The sequence below is a fragment of the Salvelinus sp. IW2-2015 genome, linkage group LG19 (assembly GCF_002910315.2).
Source record: "Salvelinus sp. IW2-2015 linkage group LG19, ASM291031v2, whole genome shotgun sequence".
NCBI lineage: Eukaryota > Metazoa > Chordata > Actinopteri > Salmoniformes > Salmonidae > Salvelinus > Salvelinus sp. IW2-2015.
Genome location: NC_036859.1, coordinates 33,972,581 through 33,991,880, shown reverse-complemented (window position 1 = coordinate 33,991,880; position 19,300 = coordinate 33,972,581). Strand labels below are relative to the sequence as shown.

At 46.3% G+C, this 19,300-nt stretch overlaps 1 protein-coding gene across 1 annotated transcript in view; it reads left to right on the top strand.

The window, feature by feature from the left end:
- Positions 1-13,902: 13,902 nt before the first annotated feature.
- LOC111979079 (protein crumbs homolog 1-like) overlaps positions 13,903-19,300 on the top strand; it is a 22,650-nt gene continuing 17,252 nt past the window's right edge. Inside the window, exons 1-3 of the mRNA XM_070449092.1 lie at positions 13,903-13,951; positions 14,527-15,549; positions 16,942-17,495. Of these exons, the coding sequence (XP_070305193.1) occupies positions 13,903-13,951; positions 14,527-15,549; positions 16,942-17,495 (1,626 nt within the window). The remainder of the gene's footprint in view (positions 13,952-14,526; positions 15,550-16,941; positions 17,496-19,300) is intronic.

Here is a 19,300-nt window from a genome sequence, read left to right as displayed (position 1 = left end):
TGTACGGTATGCTATTGTGGAAAAATGACCCCAGCCATTATCACCTTAACTGACCTAGCTTCATTCACTTCTGTCGATCTACAGAAATCCCATAACCTAYTAGCTATACAATTGTAATGTTATAGCTGAAAAGGGGGAAATATGAGAAATGATTCACACTGACTCGTAGAATCAACGACGAAATTAACATTTAGAACTGTATTTGTAATGGCCTTGGTTAATGCTAAATATAAGATAATTAATCCGTAGGTTATTTTCAATGTGTTGCCACATTTAATAACATAAATGCCAAGTAACAAACAACATGTGATTGTACGCTAAATAGCCATGTTCCCAACTGCCGTCGTGCTCTAACTAGCGCATGCGCCCAAGGAGACAGTATGAATTAAACCATTCATCACATCACATTCCCCAAATATTTATCAATGTATGTTTACATTCAAACCCTGTCTACTGTTATTGCATAATGTAGCGATAAAGTTGATCATTTAAAATCACAAGTGAACCTGTCGTGTTAGAATAACCCATAAAGTACCTTCTGATCTTCTCAAAACAATTTTTATTATTCATTTTTTATTGAACCTTTATTTAACTAAAGCAAGTCAGTTAAGAACAAATTCTTATTTACAATGACGGCCTACCAAAATGCAAAAGGCCTCCTGCCGGGAAGGGGCTGGGATAAGAAAAACATTTTTGGGGGGCAAAACACACCACGACCGACAAGAAAGACAACACAACACTACATAAAGAGAGACCTAAGACAACAACATAGCATGGCAGCAACACATGACAACACAACACAACAACAACACAACATGGTAGCAGCACAACATGGTAGCAGCAAAAACCATGGTACAAACATTATTGGGCACAGACAACAGCACAAAGGGCAAGAAAGTAGAGTCAACAATACATCACACAAAGCAKCCACAACTGTCAGTAAGACTGTCCATGATTGAGTCTTTGAATGAAGAGACAAAACTGTCCAGTTTGAGTGTTTGTTGCAGCTCGTTCCTTATCAACAAGTAAGCCCATAAACAGAAAAAACAACATTCAAGGTCTTTTTTAACCATCTCMTTTCTTTWTTTYCCAAACACATACACTACCGTTCAAAAGTTTGGGGTCACATAGAAATGTCCTTGTTTTTGAAAGAAAAGCACATTTTCTGTCCATTAAAATCACATCAAAATGATCAGAAATACAGAGTAGACATTGTTAATGTTATAAATGACTATTGTAAATGGAATGCCAGTCACTTTGGTAAAAATAGAAAAGAATAGAGGGCCTAGAGAGCTGCCCTGCTGTACACCACACTTTACATGTTTAACATTAGAGACGCTTCCATTAAAGAAAACCCTTTGAGTTATATTAGATAGATAGCTCTGAATCCACGATATGGCAGAGGTTGAAAAGCCATAGCACTTAAGTTTTTTCAACAACAGTTTATGGTCAGTAATATCAAAGGCTGCACTGAAATCTAACAGTACAGCTCCCTCAATCTTCTTATTATCAATTTCTTTCAACCAATCATCAGTCATTTGTGTCATGTTGAGTGCCCTTCTCTATAAGCATGCTGAAAGTCTGTTGTTAATTTGTTTACAGAGAAATAGCATTGTATTTGGTCAAACACAATTTTTTCCAACAGTTTGCTAAGAGCTGGCAGCAAGCTTATAGGTCTGCTGTTAGAACCAGTAAAGGCCGCTTTACCACTCTTGGGTAGCGGAATTACTTTGGCTTCCGTCCAGGCCTGATCACAAAGACTTTCCTCTAGGCTCAGATTAARAATATGACAGAYAGGAGTGGCTATAGAGTCAGCTACCATCCTCAGTAGCTTTCCATCTAAGTTGTCAATGCCAGGAGGTTTGTCATTATTGATCGTTTACAATTATGTTTCCACCTCTCCCACACTAACTTCAAAAATTCAAACTTGCACTGCTTTTCTTTCATTATTTGTTTTTTATGCATTAATATAATTGCTCACTGTTTGTCGTGGGCATTTCCTGCCTAAGTTTGCCCATTTTGCCAATGAAATAATCATTCAAATAATTGCCAACATCATATGGTTTTGTGATGAATAAGCCACCTGATTTGATGAAAGATGGAGTTGAATTTGTCTTTCTGCCCATAATTTCATTTCAAGTACTCCAAACTTTTTTTTCCATCATTCTTTATGTGATTGATCTTGGCTTCATAATAAAGTTTATTCTCCTTTTTATTGAGTTTAGTCACATAATTTCTATATCTGCAGTAAGTAAGCCAGTCAGACTTATTAGCCACTCCTTTTGCCACATGCTTGTCACGAATATTACCGAAGGTGACTCCCTTCCCGTTCGGGTGGCACTCGGGGGTCGTCGTCGCCGGTCTACTAGCTGCCACCGATCCCTTTTTCCTTTTCGTTTATGTCTGTCTAATTGTTTTCACCTGTTTCTTGTTGGGGTTTTGGGAGGTGTACTATTTAGGTTAGTTTCGCCGCTAGTGTTTGTGGCGGGCTTATTTTGTGTATCCATGTTGGACGTCGTGAGTGATTCTTTGATTGTGGGATTTTCGCTATTCAGCTTTATTTTAACAGTGGACTGTGGGTAGTTTTACGCTGTGTTTTGCACCACCCGTTTGACTGTTCCTGTTTTCATGCTGTGGACTTAAAGCGTTTTTTCCCTGGAATACTTTTGCTCTCTCTGCGCCTGACTCTGCACCCATCATTCACCTGACGTTACAGAAGCCCCGCACCACCTGATGGAGTCAGCAGGAGCAGCGACCACCCTCTCCCCACGATGGAGGAGAGAGTCCTGCATCATACGTCCATCCTACATCGCATTGGTTCGGCAATGGATCAGATGATGGAAAGGATGGATCGTGGGAGAGGAGTGGTCTCCCTACTACCCCACCTACCCTCCCACCAGCAACATTACCATTCCTCCAGCGGGAGCCGGTGCCAGCGTCCTGCGCATCACGCCTCCGTGGGAGTACGATGGAGCAGCGGCCGGTTGCCAGGGATTTCTGCTCCAACTTGATCTCTACCTGGCCACCATTCGGCCTGCTCCCTCGGACGAGGAGAGTGTGAGTGTCCTCGTTTCTTGCCTGTCGGGTAGGGCCCTGGAGTGGGCCAACGCCGTATGGAATGGACCCGACTCAGCGAGGGGTCACTACCTGGAGTTCACCCGCCGTTTCCGGGCTTGGTTTGATCATCCCCGCGGATGGCAGAGCGGCGGGTGAGAGGTTGTTCCATCTCCGGCAGGGGACGAGGAGCGCGCAGGATTTTGCACTGAGATTCCGTACTTTGGCTGCTGGAGCAGGGTGGAACGACAGGGCCCTGATAGACCACTACAGGTGTAGCCTAAGGGAGGACGTCCGCAGAGAGCTGGCTTGTCGGGACACTACGCTCAGTTTGGATGAGCTGATCGACATATCAATCCGGCTAGACCATCTGCTGGCTGCTCGCGGACGTTCTGAGAGGGTCCTGTCAGTTCCACCTCCTGCCCCCCCGCTCCCATTCCTATGGAGCTAGGAGGGGCTGCGTCTAGGGAGACCGGAGGAGGAGGCTCCTCCTGCACCCATTGTGGCCGGAGAGGGACAACTTCCGGTCGGTGCTGAGGAGTCCATCTGGGATTCGAGAGGGCAGGCAGAACACTCCTCGGTCACCTCAGGTGAGTCAGCACCACACTCTCCCAGAGCTTCCTGTTGGTCACATGTTTTTGTTAATCTATTTTCTAAGGTTTTTCCCATCTCTCCAGCATAAGGCGCTATCGATTCAGGCGCAGCGGGGAATTTTTATTGATTGCGGACTCGCTAAGAGGTTGAGGATTCCGCTCGTTAAGGTAGACCCCCTTTCCCCGTGCACTCCTTAGATAGTCGACCATTAGGGTCAGGGCTGGTCAGGGAGGCCACGATACCTCTGGATATGATGACGCAGGGTAATCATAAGGAGCGGATTAGTCTGTTCCTTATTGATTCCCTGCTTTCCCGGTGGTGTTAGGGATTCCCTGGCTGGCTATTCACAATCCTACGATTTCGTGGAGACAGGGAGCTCTCCAGGGGTGGTCTGATGAGTGTTCAGGCAGGTGTTTAGGAGTTTCCATCGGTGCGACAACGGTGGAGAGTCCAGACCAGGTTTCCACCGTGCGCATCTCCTGCTGAGTATGCCGATTTGGTATCGCCTTCAGTAAAAAGAAGGCGACCCAATTATCACCCCATCGACAGGGGGATTGCGTGATAAACCTCCAGGTAAACGCTGCACTTCCCAGGAGTCACGTGTATCCGTTGTCCCAGGAGGAGACGTTGGCTATGGAGACATACATCACGGAGGCTCTGGGACAGGGGTACATTCGGCCCTCCATGTCACCCGCCTCCTCGAGTTTCTTTTTTGTGAAGAAAAAGGAGGGTGGTTTACGTCCGTGTATTGATTATCGAGGTCTAAATTCCATCACTGTGGGTTTTAGTTACCCACTACCTCTCATCGCTACGGCGGTGGAATCATTTCACGGGGCGCGATTCTTCACAAAATTGGACCTCAGGAGCGCATATAATCTGGTGCGTATTCGGGGAGGAGATGAGTGGAAAACCGCGTTTAGTACTACATCTGGCCATTATGAGTACCTTGTCATGCCGTATGGGTTGAAGAATGCTCCAGCCATCTTTCAATCCTTCGTTGATGAGATTCTCAGAGACTGCACGGACAGGGTGTAGTGGTGTATATTGACGACATCTTGATCTACTCCGCTACACGCGCCGAGCATGTGTCTCTGGTGCGCAAGGTTCTTGGGCGACTGCTGGAGCATGACCTGTACGTGAAGGCAGAGAAATGTGAGTTTTCCAAACGAGCCGTTTCCTTCCTGGGTTATCGCATTTCCACCTCGGGGATGGTAATGGAGGATGACCGCGTAAAAGCCGTGCGTAATTGGCCGACTCCGACCACGGTAAAGGAGGTGCAGCGTTTCTTAGGGTTTGCCAATTACTACCGGAGGTTTATCCGGGGTTTTGGTCGGGTGGCGGCCCTATTACCTCACTGCTGAAGGGGGGCCCGGTGCGCTTGCAGTGGTCCGCAGAGGCGGAGAGAGCTTTCTGTCGTTTGAAGGCGCTGTTCACCGACGCGCCAGATCGGTTGGCGCATCCTGACCGCCTCTTTGGGGTTCATAGTTGAGGTGGACGCATCGCAGGTGGGGTCGGGGCTGTGCTCTCCCAGCCTCGGGTACGCCACCGAAAGCTCCGCCCCTGTGGCTTTTTTTTCGAAGAAGCTCGGGCCAGCGGAGCGGAATTATGATGGTGGGAGATAGGGAGTTGTTGCCATGGTCAAGGCTCTGAAGGTGTGGAGACCACTGGCTTGAGGGGGCCAGCACCCTTTCTCATCTGGGACCGGACCCGCGGAATCTGGAGTATGATCCGAGTCAGCTAGGAGACTGAATCTCGTCAGGCAAGGTGGGCCATGTACTTTACCCGATTTCGTTTTACGATTTCGTATCGACCAGGTTCCCTCAATACTAAGGCTGACGCGCTGTCCCGACTATACGACACTGATGACCGGTCGCATCGATCCTACTCCCATCATTCCGGCGGGCTAAGCTGGTAGCACCGGTAGTATGGGAGGTGGACACGGACATCGAGCGGGCACTAAGGCGCGAACCTGCGCCTCCACAGTGCCCGGAGGGTCGTAGGTATGTGCCGCTCGCTGTTCGTGATCAATTGATTGATGGGCTCATAGTCTACCTCGTCAGGTCACCCGGGTATTTCAAGGACGGTGCGAAGTCTTAGAGGGAAGTACTGGTGGCCTACCTTGGTGAGAGACGTGCGATTCTATGTCTCCTCCTGTTCGGTGTGCGCGCCAGAGTAAGGCTCCTAGACATTTGCCACGAGGAAATTACAACCTCCCCGTTCCACAACGGCCGTGTCCCATCTATCGGTGGATTTTCTTACTGATCTTCCCTTGTCTCAGGGGAACACCACTATCCTGGTCGTTGTGGATCGGTTCTCTAAATCCTGCCGGCTTATCCCGTTGCCCGGTCTCTACGGCCCTGCAGACTGCGGAGGCACTATTTACCCATGTCTTCCGGCACTACGGGGTGCCCGAGGATATCGTTTCTGATCGGGGTCCCAGTTCACGTCCAGAGTATGGAAGCGTTTATGGAACATCTGGGGTCTCGGTCAGCCTGACCTCGGGTATCACCCGGAGAGTAAATGGGCAGGTGAGAGAGTGAACCAGGAGGTGGGTAGGTTTCTGCGGTCGTATTGCCAGGACCGGCCAGGGGAGTGGTCAAGATACATCCCCTGGGCAGAGATCGCCCAGAACTCACTAAGCCACTCCTCTACCAACATGTCACCATTTGAGTGTGTGTGGGTACCAGCCGGTTCTGGCACCATGGCATCAGAGCCAGACCGAAGCTCCTGCGGTGGAGGAGTGGGTGCAGCGCTCTAAGGAGACCTGGAGAGCCGTCCAGGAGTCTTTGCGTCAGGCGAGTGGACGGCAGAAGAAGAGCGCTGACCGTCACCGCAGTGAGCCCCCGTGTTTGCACCGGGGACAGGGTCTGGCTCTCGACCCGAAACCTGCCCCTCCGCCTGCCCTGCCGGAAGCTGGGTCCGCAGTGTGTAGGGCCATTTAAGTCCTGAGGAGAATAAACGAGGTGTGTTATCGATTGTTACTTCCTTCGTATTATCGTATTAACCCCGTTTCATGTGTCTCTCCTCAGGCCGGTGGTAGCTGGTCCCATGCAGGAAGGTGAGGTTCCGGAGGTCCCTCCGCCCCTCTGGATATAGAGGGGACCCCGGCGTACACGATAAAGTCCATACTGGATTCCAGACGCCGGGTGAGGGGCCTGCAGTACCTCGTGGACTGGGAGGGGTACGGGCCGGAGAGAGGTGCTGGGTCCCGTGGGGGATATATTGGATCCAAATCTACTAAGGGAATTCCATCGCCTCCATCCGGATCGCCCTGCGCCTCGCCCCCGGGGTCGTCCCCGGAGGCCGGCGTCAGCGCGCTGCGGGGGCCGCGCGTCAGGAGGGGGTACTGTCACGAATATTACCGAAGGTGACTCCCTTCCCGTTCGGGTGGCACTCGGCGGTCGTCGTCGCCGGTCTACTAGCTGCCACCGATCCCTTTCCTTTTCGTTTATGTCTGTCTAATTGTTTTCACCTGTTTCTTGTTGGGGTTTTGGAGGTGTACTATTTAGGTTAGTTTCGCCCGCTAGTGTTTGTGCGGGCTTATTTTGTGTATCCATGTTGGACGTCGTGAGTGATTCTTTGATTGTGGGATTTTCGCTATTCAGCTTATTTTAAACAGTGGACTGTGGGTAGTTTTACGCCTGTGTTTTGGCACCACCCGTTTGTACCTGTTCCTGTTTTCATGCTGTGGAATTAAAGCGTTTTTTCCCTGGAATACTTTTGCTCTCTCTGCGCCTGACTCTGCACCCATCATTCAACCTGACGTTACAACATCTCTTTCAACCATACAGTTTTTCAATTCCTCATCAATCCATGGAGCCTTAACAGTTCCAACAGTCAGTTTCTTAACAGGTGCATGTTTATCAATAATTGGAAGAAGCAATTTCATAAATTAATCAAGTGCTGCGTCTGGATGTCCTCATTAATCACATCAGACCAACAAATATTTTTAACATCATCCACATAAGAGTCACAGGAAAATCTTTTGTATGATCTCTTATCCACTATTTTAGGTCCAGCTGTTGGAACTTTGGATTTCCTGGATATAGCCACTATATTGTGATCACTGCATCCAATGGGTATGGATATACAGTTGAAGTCGGAAGTTATATACACTTAGCCAAATATATTTAAACTCAGTTTTTCACAATTCCTGACATTTAATCCTAGTAAGAATCCCCTGTCTTAGGTCAGTTAGGATCACCACTTTATTTAAGAATGTGAAAAGTCAGAATAATATTAGAGAATTATTTATTTCAGCTTTTATTTCTTTCATCACATTCCCAGTGGTTCAGAATTTTACATACACTCAATTAGTATTTGGTAGCATTGCCTATAAATTGTTTAACTTGGGTCAAACGTTTCGGTTAGCCTTCCACAAGCTTCCCACAATAAGTTGGGTGAATTTTGGCCCATTCCTCCTGACAGAGCTGGTGTAACTGAGTCAGGTTTGTAGGCCTCCTTGCTCGCACACGCTTTTTCAGTTCTGCCCACAAAGGTTCTATAGGATTGAGGTCAGGGCTTGTTATGGCCACTCCAATACCTTGACTTTGTTGTCCTTACGCCATTTTGCCCAACTTTGGAAGTATGCTTGGGGTCTTTGTCCATTTGGAAGACCCATTTGCGACCAAGCTTTAACTTCCTGACTGATGTCTTGAGATGTTGCTTCAATATATCCGCATAATTGTCCTGTCTCATGATGCCATTTATTTTGTGAAGTGCACCAGTCCCTCCTGCAGCAAAGCACCCCAAATGATGCTGCCACCCCGTGCTTCACGGTTGGATGGTGTTCTTCGGCTTGCAAGCCTCCCCCTTTTTCCTTCAAACATAACAATGGTCATTATGGCCAAACAGCTCTATTTTTGTTTCATCAGACCAGAGGACATTTCTCCAAAAGTACGAAGTTTGTCCCCATGTGCAGTTGCAAACCGTAGTCTGGCTTTTTTATGGTGTTTTGGACGAGTCACTTCTTCCTGAGCTGTCTTCAGGTTATGTCGATATATGACTAGTTTTACTGTGGATATAGAATCTTTTGTACCTGTTTCCTCCAGCATCTTCACAAGGTCCTTTGCTGTTGTTCTGGGATTGATTTGCACTTTTCGCACCAAGTACGTTAATCTCTAGGAGACAGAACGCGACTCCTTTCTGAGTGGTATGACAGCTGCGTGGACCCATGGTGTTTATACTTGCGTACTATTGTTTGTACAGATGAACGTGGTACCTTCAGGCGTTTGGAATTTGCTCCCAAGGATGAACCAGACTAGTGGCGGTCTACAATTTTTTTTTTTCTGAGGTCTTGGCTGATTTCTTTTGATTTTCCCATGATGTCAAGCAAAGAGGCACTGAGTTTGAAGGTAGGCCTTGAATACATCCACAGGTACACCTCCAATTGACTCAAATTATGTCAGTTAGCCTATCAAGAAGCTTCGAAAGCCATGACAATAATTTTCTGGAATTTTCCAAGCTGTTTAAAGGCACAGTCAACTTAGTGTATGTAAACTTCTGTCCGACTGGAATTGTGATACAGTGAATGATAAGTTAAATAATCTGTCTGTAAACAATTGTTGGAAAAATTACTTGTGTCATGTACAAAGTAGCTGTCCTAACCGACTTGCCAAAACTATAGTTTGTTAACGAAGAAATTTGTGGAGTGGTTGAACAACGAATTTTAATGACACCAACCTAAGTGTATGTAAACTTCCGACTTCAACTGTAGCTTTAGAACAATGTTCTACAGCATTTTTAAAAATGTGATCGATACATGTAGATGATCTTGTTCCTGTAGTGTTTGTAAACACCCTGGTAGGTTGATTAATATCCTGAACCAGATTACAGGCATTGGTTACAGTAAGAAGCTTCCTTTTGAGCGGACAGCTTGATGAAAACCAGTTAATATTCAGGCCCCCAAGAAATTAGACCTCTCTGTTAACATCACATACACTATCAAGTATTTCACACATATTATTTAGATACTGACTGTTAGCACTTGGTGGCCTATAGCAACACCCCAAAAGAAAAGGCTTTAGATGTGCCAAGTGAACCTGCAACCACAACACTTCAATAACACTTGACATAAGATCTTCTCTAAACATTACAGGGATATGACTCTGAATATATACAGCAACTCCTCCCCCATAAGCATTTCTGTCTCTTCTATAGATGTTATATCCTTGTATTGCTACTGATGTATCATCAAATGAATTAACTAAGTGAGTCTCAGAAATGGCTAATATATGAATTTTATCTGACGTTAGCAAGTTATTGATTTCATGAACCTTATTTCTAAGGCTACATATATTAATATGGGCTATTTTCAGCTCTTTCCTGGGTAGCTTATCAGAGATAGACATAATATTGAAAAGAGCAGACAAAGCAAGAGAAAAAATATACATATATACATTCAGCAGTCCGTTAATTAATTGGTGTGTGTGTGTGCTGCGGGGTTGAGGCTACGAACCCATAGGCTTGGCTCTCTCATCTCTTCCAGGCTTCTGGGAGGGAGGGTGGACAATGAGTCTGTCGTAGCGGATGTACGAAATGTCACGGATGTACGCAATGTCACCACGCACTCTGGCAGCTTTCATGGCTGGGATCAGTTCTTTCCTCTTCTGGCGCACAGCTTCAGGATAGTCCTCGTTGAGGAAGACATACATTCCTCTCAAGTTCTTGGCTCTTTCCAGAACATCTACCTTGTCCTTGAACCTCAAGAACTTGACCACTATTGGCCTGGGCCTATCACCTGGGCCGATGGTGGGTTTTCCAATCCTGTGGGCGCGCTCCACCTCAATCTTCCTGTGGAGCATCTTCAATTTCTCAGAGATAATTTCCCTTACTTTGTCCTCCGACTCCATCCAGGTCTCATGTGGAGATTCTACAATTATGTCCACAACCATGTTGTTTTGCCTTGATTGTCCCTCAAGTCTGATTTATCTGTCATTGTTATCATGGATTCACACACAGAACTGATGTCCTYTCTCAATGACTTKCAGATTGCTGTCATCTTGCTGTTCTCCTGTTTCAACTCGTCGAGCTGACCCTGGGAGAACTGCAAACTGTTCTTCAGGTCCTGAACCTCTCTGGTCAGGTCGTCCATTCTTTTATTAGTAGAATCCACGAGTATTTGGACAAAACACTTGAATCTATTTTCTTGTTGTAACAACTGCTTATCTTTTTGTTAGTTTAAAATATCCTTCACCTGTGATAGAGAGACACCACTGTCCTCAACGGTATTCCGGCGGGCTTTGGTCTTTGTCATGGTAGCTAGCAACGTATGTTAGGCTGTTACTCCTCGCAGGTCCAGACAGGGCAGGTCACGGGGGAAAATTGAAAACAACTAACAGCAGGGATCTAGACAGCCACAAACCCGGGACAATTCGCTGTCCCAGCCACAATTAGCCAACCCTTCCCCTAATCTTAACCTTAATTAACCATTTAACCTCACTCCTAACCTTAACCCTAACYCCTGGCCTAACTAACATTATCCAGCTAGCTAACGTTAATGTTAGTCACCAAACCACCTAGCTAACGTTACCAGCAACAACTTGGAATTCATAACATATCAGAAGTTTTGCACATTCATAACATATTGTACATTTAGCAAATTCGTAACATAATGTACGATTTGCAATTCGTAACAGATTGTATGAATTGGAATTTGTAACATACACTACATGACCAAAAGTATGTGGAGACGTGCTCATCGAACATCTCATTTGAAAATCATGGGCATTAATATGGAGTTAGACACCCTTTGCTGCTATAACAGCCTCTACTTTTCTGAGAAGGCTTTCTACTAGATGTTGGAACATTGCTGCGGGGACTTGCTTCCATTCAGCCACAACAGCATTACTGAGGTCGGGCACTAATGTTGGGTGATTAGGCCTGSCTCGCAGTCGGCGTTCCAATTCATCCCAAAGGTTTTCAATGGGGTTGAGGGCAGGGCTTTGTGCAGGCCAGTCAAGTTCTTCCACTCCAATCTCGACAAACCATTTCTGTATGGACCTCGCTTTGTGCACAGGGGCATTGTAATGTTGAAATAGGAAAGGGCCTTCCCCAAACTGCCACAAAATTGGAAGCACAGAATCGTCTAGAATGTCATTGTGTGCTGTAGCATTAAGATTCCCCTTCACTGGAACTAAGGGGTGTAGACCAAACCATGAAAAACAGCCCCAGACCATTATTCCTCCTCCACCAAACTTTACAGTTGGCACTATGCATTGGGGCAGGCAGCGTTTTCCTGGCGTCAGCAAAACCCATATTCTTCCATCGGACTGCCAGATGGTGAAGCGTGATTCTTCACTCCAGAGAACGCGTTTTCACTACTCCAGAGTCCAATTGCGGGCGAGCTTTACACCACTCCAGCCAACACTTGGCATTGTGCATGGTGATCTTAGGCTTGTGTGCGGCTGCTTGGCCATGGAAAACCATTTCATGAAGCTCCTGACGAATAGGTCTTGTGCTGACGTTGCTTCCAGAGGCAGTTTGAAACTTGGTAGTGAGTGTTGCAACCGAGGGCAATTTTTATTGTTTATTTCACTTTTGTAAATGATCTACCTCACTTGCTTTGGCAATGTTAACATATGTGTCCCATGCCAATAAAGCCCCTTGAATTGAATTGAATTAAGAGGAGAGAGAGAGAGCGAAAGGGAGAGAGTGACAGAGAAAGAGAGAGAGCGAGAGGATAGAGAGAGAGAGACAGGGAGAGAGAGAAACCAATGAACAAGTTCCCACAGAGTCAAAATACCCCGATGTAGGCATGTATGTATTAGGTGCCTGTGTTTTTACTTTAACCAATATGCTAACAGAATACTGTAAAGGCTTTTACTGAATGGTACCTTAACTTCCAACGTGTGTGTGTGTTTGTGTGTCCATGATATCAGTTCACTACATCTTTTAAACCAGTGTACTATCAAAGTACTAAAACATTTCGCTACACCCGCAATAACATCTGCTAAACATGTGTATGTGACAAATTTGATTTGATTTGAATTATAGGCTATATCAAATCAAATCAAATGTATTTATATAGCCCTTCGTACATCAGCTGATATCTCAAAGTGCTGTACAGAAACCCAGCCTAAAACCCCAAACAGCAAGCAATGCAGGTGTAGAAGCACGGTRGCTAGGAAAAACTCCCTAGAAAGGCCAAAACCTAGGAAGAAACCTAGAGAGGAACCAGGCTATGAGGGGTGGCCAGTTCTCTTCTGGCTGTGCCGGGTGGAGATTATAACAGAACATGGCCAAGATGTTCAAATGTTCCTAAATGACCAGCATGGTCAAATAATAATAATCACAGTAGTTGTCGAGGGTGCAACAAGTCAGCACCTCAGGAGTAAATGTCAGTTGGCTTTTCATAGTCGATCATTAAGAGTATCTCTACTGCTCCTGCTGTCTCTAGAGAGTTGAAAACAACAGGTCTGGGACAGGTAGCACGTCCGGTGAACAGGTCAGGGTTCCATAGCCGCAGGCAGAACAGTTGAAACTGGAGCAGCAGCACGGCCAGGTGGACGGGGGACAGCAAGGAGTCATCAGGCCAGGTCGTCCTGAGGCATGGTCCTAGGGCTCAGGTCCTCCGAGAGAGAGAAAGAGAGAATTAGAGAGAGCATACTTAAATTCACACAGGACACCGGATAAGACAGGAGAAGTACTCCAGATATAACAAACTGACCCTAGCCCCCCGACACATAAACTACTGCAGCATAAATACTGGAGGCTGAGACAGGAGGGGTCAGGAGACACTGTGGCCCCATCCGATGATACCCCCGGACAGGGCCAAACAGGAAGGATATAACCCCACCCATCAGTACTCCTCCTACCATAGGCTGTCTTATAGTTAGGATTTTTTGGGGGTCTTCAGGTCACCATGAGACACTGGTCTCAACTGGGTTCCTGTGAATTAAATTACAGTTAATTTTAAAAACTCATAATCGGTGAGGTAGGTTCCAGTCTCTTATGTAAGCCTTCGTGTTACTAGACTAATGGAGATGTTTGCTGTTGCTCAAATTAGTCCTGTGAACTCCTCCTTGGCTAGCACTCCATTTGTAAGACATTTTAAGTACATTAGCTTAATCCCAAATAGGCTATCTAGCTCGTAGTGATCCCGGCTTTAGACTGGACTGGGCAGTCATTCATGCATGGGGGAAACACAAGAAGCTGATATCTGTTGTAATGGCTTCCAAACCACTTCTGTGAAATGCAATGGAGTCATTTACCGATATTCCGATTTCTACTGATTAGGAGGACTGGCCAAGGACCATGTTGAGAGTCAACGTGTATGTTTGGATTTCGTGGTTACTCTATACAGGTAATTTAGCTCTCTTGTTCGTAGTGTGTTTGTTGTTGTTGTTGTTCTCTGTGARGTTTCCTTTGAGGCTATACAGTGTACAGAACAGAAAAGTGTTACYAAGAGAATATCAAATTGTTTTATCACGCTAATATTTTCATCAACCGTTTTATGTTCTTTATGACTTGCTTTCTATAGTGTTCAAACTAAACGTCACAAAATAAACTACAAATATCTATTTCTATAATTAAAGTTATTATTTTATTGGTTGATATAGGAAAAGTAGTACAAGTGAACATATCAACCAATCTGCAAAATTTGTGTTATACTTCCCTAGATATAGATGTGTAATTAACTAGGTAAATGTGGATATATTCGAATGGAAAATAAAGATTAAAAAAAAAAAAAATGTGACATGTGCCAAACTTTTGAATTAATGTTTTCAATCTCTTGGTATGGCCAAATTCACATGCAGGAAAAAGAAACACGGATTCATATCAATAACATATTAATTCCACATAGATAAAAAAGAAAGAATTGCCAACTGATTTTAATGCAGGAAGCAAATATATCTGATTGTTTACATATCTACACAGGTGCCATCTGTGAGGAGGACACTAACACATGTGAACTGCTACCGTGTCAGAATGGTGGCGTCTGCGAGAGCCATCATGGAGGCTACAGGTGCCTCTGCTCTCAACAGAGCCAAGATGGCCAACTGTACGGAGGCGAGAACTGCACAGTCACCCTCCTGGGCTGCGACGGCAACCGCTGCAAGAATGGCAGCATCTGCTCTCCCTTCTTCCTGAACGACCGCCACACCTACACCTGCACCTGCCGTGCGGGCTTCACCGGCTCCAAGTGCCAGACGTCCACCATCTTCTCCTTCGAGACCAGCGGCTACATGTACGTAGAGACCCAGCTATCGGACCCTGAAGTACCTCTGAACGTCACCCTAAGCTTCAGGACGGACCGGCCCGTCGGCACCATCCTCCAGCGCCGGATCGAAGACCTGCTGCTCACCATCGAGCTGGTCGACAGCCACTTACGCCTCAGCATGCTAAGAGGTCAAGAGTCAAGAAGGGCAGTGGTTCTGGAGTTATCGCCGAGCGTGTCGGATGGCCAGTGGCACACAGTGGAGGCCTGGCTGGGCAGTGACGCGGAGGGAAGCGGGGTCAGATTGCTTCAGTCCTCCTGTGATGAGGTGGGCTGCACCAAGGAGTTCCCAACCACCGATACCCCCCTACTGGAGCAAGGCTCCGGCCTCTCCGAGTCCGGCTCAGTCCGTCACAGCCTCTTCCTAGGAGGTGTGGGACTGGGCTGGGGCTCCGGTGTGGTAGCAAGAAAGAGGACGCCTGAGGCTGCTGACCCACCTGTCCTACTTGCCCCGCCTGCCCACTTCCTGGGCTGCTTTCGGGATGTGTTTGTGGAGTCACGGCTGGTGGTGCCTGCCCCCGCCAACTCGCCGGCTCAGATCAACGTCACAGCGGGGTGCAGCGACAAGGACAAGTGTGACGACAACCCGTGTCAGAACCGGGGGCATTGCATAACCCAGGGATGGAGGAGCTATGTGTGYGAGTGCTACAGACCGTACAGGGGGACTACTGCCTGTGCTGAGGGTAAGGCCTGGAGAGTGTTGTCTGAAAACACTGAAGATGTAGCAGTAAAACCATAGTAAAGCAGAAACACTGTACAATATGAGCGCCACAGCTTCAGAACGTAATTTCAATGCAATAACACCACATATTCTATTAGAGCAATGGTTATGTGCTTCTCCTAAAGCTTGGATAATGTAGCCAAGAACAATGGAAATGGTCAACCCGAGAAGGTACGGGTCATTTTTGCCTGATTTACAGGTCAACAGTTCAGCCTCAGAATCACTGCAAAATCTGAATGGCTGGATTTGTAATGTGGCACCGAACAGGTGCATAAAGTAGCCTGTGGTAGACTGCAAAGGAGCTTAGAGAACTAGTAAAAATAGCATATACAGTACACACACACACACACACACAGGTACACACACACACACACAGGCACACACGAACGTGCACACACAACCTCAAACACACAGAGGCAGAGAGGAGCAAATAAAATAACACCTCGCCTTAGGATTAAGGAAACGTTTAAGGAGCCGACTGGGATGGGCTTTGACTTTCCAGAAAACAGGGGTTCCCAAGGACTCCCGCCACAACGCTTTAACGTGATAGGTGGAAATAACTGGTCCGAGTTCTGAATACTGGTCTGCTTCACCTTGAGTCAGGGATGGGAAACTCTAGTCATCAGGGGCCGGATTGCCCCAGCTCACACCTGACACACCTGACAATATTCCGTCCCTGCTGCTTGAATGAGTGGCATAAACATCTCAGTCTGGTACCAAGTCAAAATTGGGGGCAATTCCATTTAAATTTTATGAGTTTAATTCAATTCATGATTTGAAAACTTTTCATGTCAGGAATAGAATTTCAATTCACTTCATGACTTGACTGAGTTTAAATGGAATTTACACCAATCCTGGTACCCAGACTAGTAAACAAACAATAGCATCGTTTTGGAAAAAGAGACCCGACTGGAGATTGGTACACTCTCAGAAAAACTTGCGTTCCAGAACCGGAAAAGGGTTCCACATAGGAAAACCCTTTGATTAACTTTTTTTTGTTCCAGGTAGAACCATTTTGGGTTCCAGGTAGAACCATTTTTGGTTCCAGGTAGAACCATTTTGGGTTCCACGTAGGACCCTTTCCACAGAGAGTTCTACATGGTATCCAAAAGGGTTCCATGTGGAGCCTAAAAGGGTTCTATCTGGATCCAAAAAGTGTTCTCCTAATGGGACAGCTGAAGAACCGTTTTGGAACCCATTTTTCTAAGAGTGTAGTGGAAACCATGYTATTGTCTTTGTGTTTTGACACKATCTCTCTCTGTTAGTTCTTCATCTATGCATTAAGTAATTGGGAGGACATAGTTTGCGACTTTATTTATTTTTTCTAAAACTCTCTCTCTCTGTATCAACGCAGAGTACATCACCGCCAAGTTCGGGAACGAGGACGTAGCAAGCTATGCCGTCTTCTCCTTGAACGATCCCCTGGGTTCTGGCACCATCACCATATCCATGTTTGTGCGCACCCGGCGCCCCAGCGGCCTTCTCCTGGTCCTGGCTAACAGCACCAGCCAGTACCTCCGCCTGTGGCTGGATGACGGCCGGGTCAAAGTTCAGGTGAACAATTTTGAGAGCCTGGCGGGAAGCAAAGTGGTCAGTGACGGCCACTTTCACTTGGTGACGGTGCAGCTGGAGGGCGACTCTGTGACCCTGTTCCAGTCGGCCCAGAGCCATGGAACCATTCCCATCCGGCCCGTGGTGGCTCAGYCAGGGGACCTGGTCTACGTTGGGGGCCTGTCTGACCAGAGAGCCTCGGCCTCCTTCGGGGGTTACCTGAAAGGCTGTGTCCAGGACCTGAGAATCAACAATAAACGGCTGCAGTTCTTTCCCATAGGAACTCCGGTGGCCTCACACGGCGTAGAGGAGCTGGTCAACGTCACACAGGGATGTACGAGTGACAACGTCTGCAGTGTGAGTAGCTGGGACTACACTATATACTACATACTATACTGACAACCACAGTTGCCCCATGACAAACCACAGTTGCCCCATGACACCACCACAGTTGCCCCATGAACAAACCAGTTGCCCCATGACAATCCAGTTGCCCCATGACTCACCACAGTTGCCCCATGACACACCACAGTTGCCCCATGACACCACCACAGTTGCCCCATGACAACACCACAGTTTGCCCCATGACAAACCACAGTTGCCCATGACAAACCAACAGTTGCCCATGACCACCACAGTTGCCCCATGACAAACCACAGTTGCCCCATGACACCACCACAGTTGCCCCATAACAAAACCACAGTTGCCCCATGACAATGCCAGTTGCCCCATGACTCACCACAGTTGCCCCATGGCAAACCACAGTTGCCCCATGACACCACCACAGTTGCCCCATGACACCACCACAGTTGCCCCATGACAACACCACAGTTGCCCCATGACAAAACCACATTTGCCCCATGACAACACCACTGAGTTTATAAACCCAAAGTTCCTATTAGCCAATACTTCCTGGGATGCCCGCGAAGCAGACCAAACAGACCATACTGGGATTTGGGGTTTGGGAAGTCATTGAAAGAGTGAAAGGTAACTTCCTTCGAGTGACGGACACATCTAACCGCACTGCTAAATGTCCCTATCCTGTGCACTTTAACATTCATTTGCAACAAACATTTAGCCTTGTTCAAATAATGACCCCGTTTTAACCATTTGGGTTTTGTGCAGCTCTTTTCTGGTGGCTAGGTGTTCTTGGCACATTCTATTACCCTTAATCTGGAGGGGTGTTGGGTGATACCACCTCTGTCCAGCATKTAGGGGAAATGGATTTCCCTAACTCTAAATATTATGCTAAAATGTACTATGCACCTATATGAGTATCTTTACAGCCTACCTGCCTTGTATATTTGGAACTGGCCATTCCCTTCGGAGTGCCATGCTTTAGTTAACCCTTGATTTGAATTGCTCCTCCTCTGCTATGTAGACCTCTGTTATACTTTATGTTGAGGCTTTAGAAAAGTTTACTTTTATTAATTTACAGACCTTATAATATTTTATGCAAYTTATGGCTTGAATTCTCTTACATTGTTAACAACTTAAAGTTTGGGGAAATAAAAACCCTACTACAGTGTTTGCACCCTGCTCAGTTGTCTCATTGCCTGCTTGGTCCTTACCCTTTACTTAGTTGTTCATTTTCTCTCATTTCTGTGCATGATCTAAGCTAGCTAACATTGCCTACAAGTGTGATGGGGGGGTTCTATTTGAGAAGCAGTTTCTGGAGCTCTGCATGTATATTCTCTTTGACAACATACAGTTGAAGTCGGAAGTTTACATACACTTAGGTTGGAGTCATTAAAAATAGTTTTTCAACCACTCCACAAATTTCTTGTTAACAAACGATAATTTTGGCAAGTCGGTTAGGACATTTACTTTGTGCATGACACAAGTCATTTTTCCAACAATTGTTTACAGACAAATTATTTAACTTATAATTCACTGTATCACAATTCCAGTGGGTCAGAAGTTTACATACACTAAGTTGACTGTGCCTTTAAACAGCTTGGAAAATTCCAGAAAAGGATGTTATCAAATCAAATCAAATCAAATCATGGCTTTAGAAGTTTCTGATAGGCTAATTGACATAATTTGAGTCAATTTGAGGTGTACCTGTGGATGTATTTCAAGGCCTATCTGCCCACAAAGGTTCTATAGGATTGAGGTCAGGGCTTTGTGATGGCCACTCCATATTCTTGACTTTGTGTCCT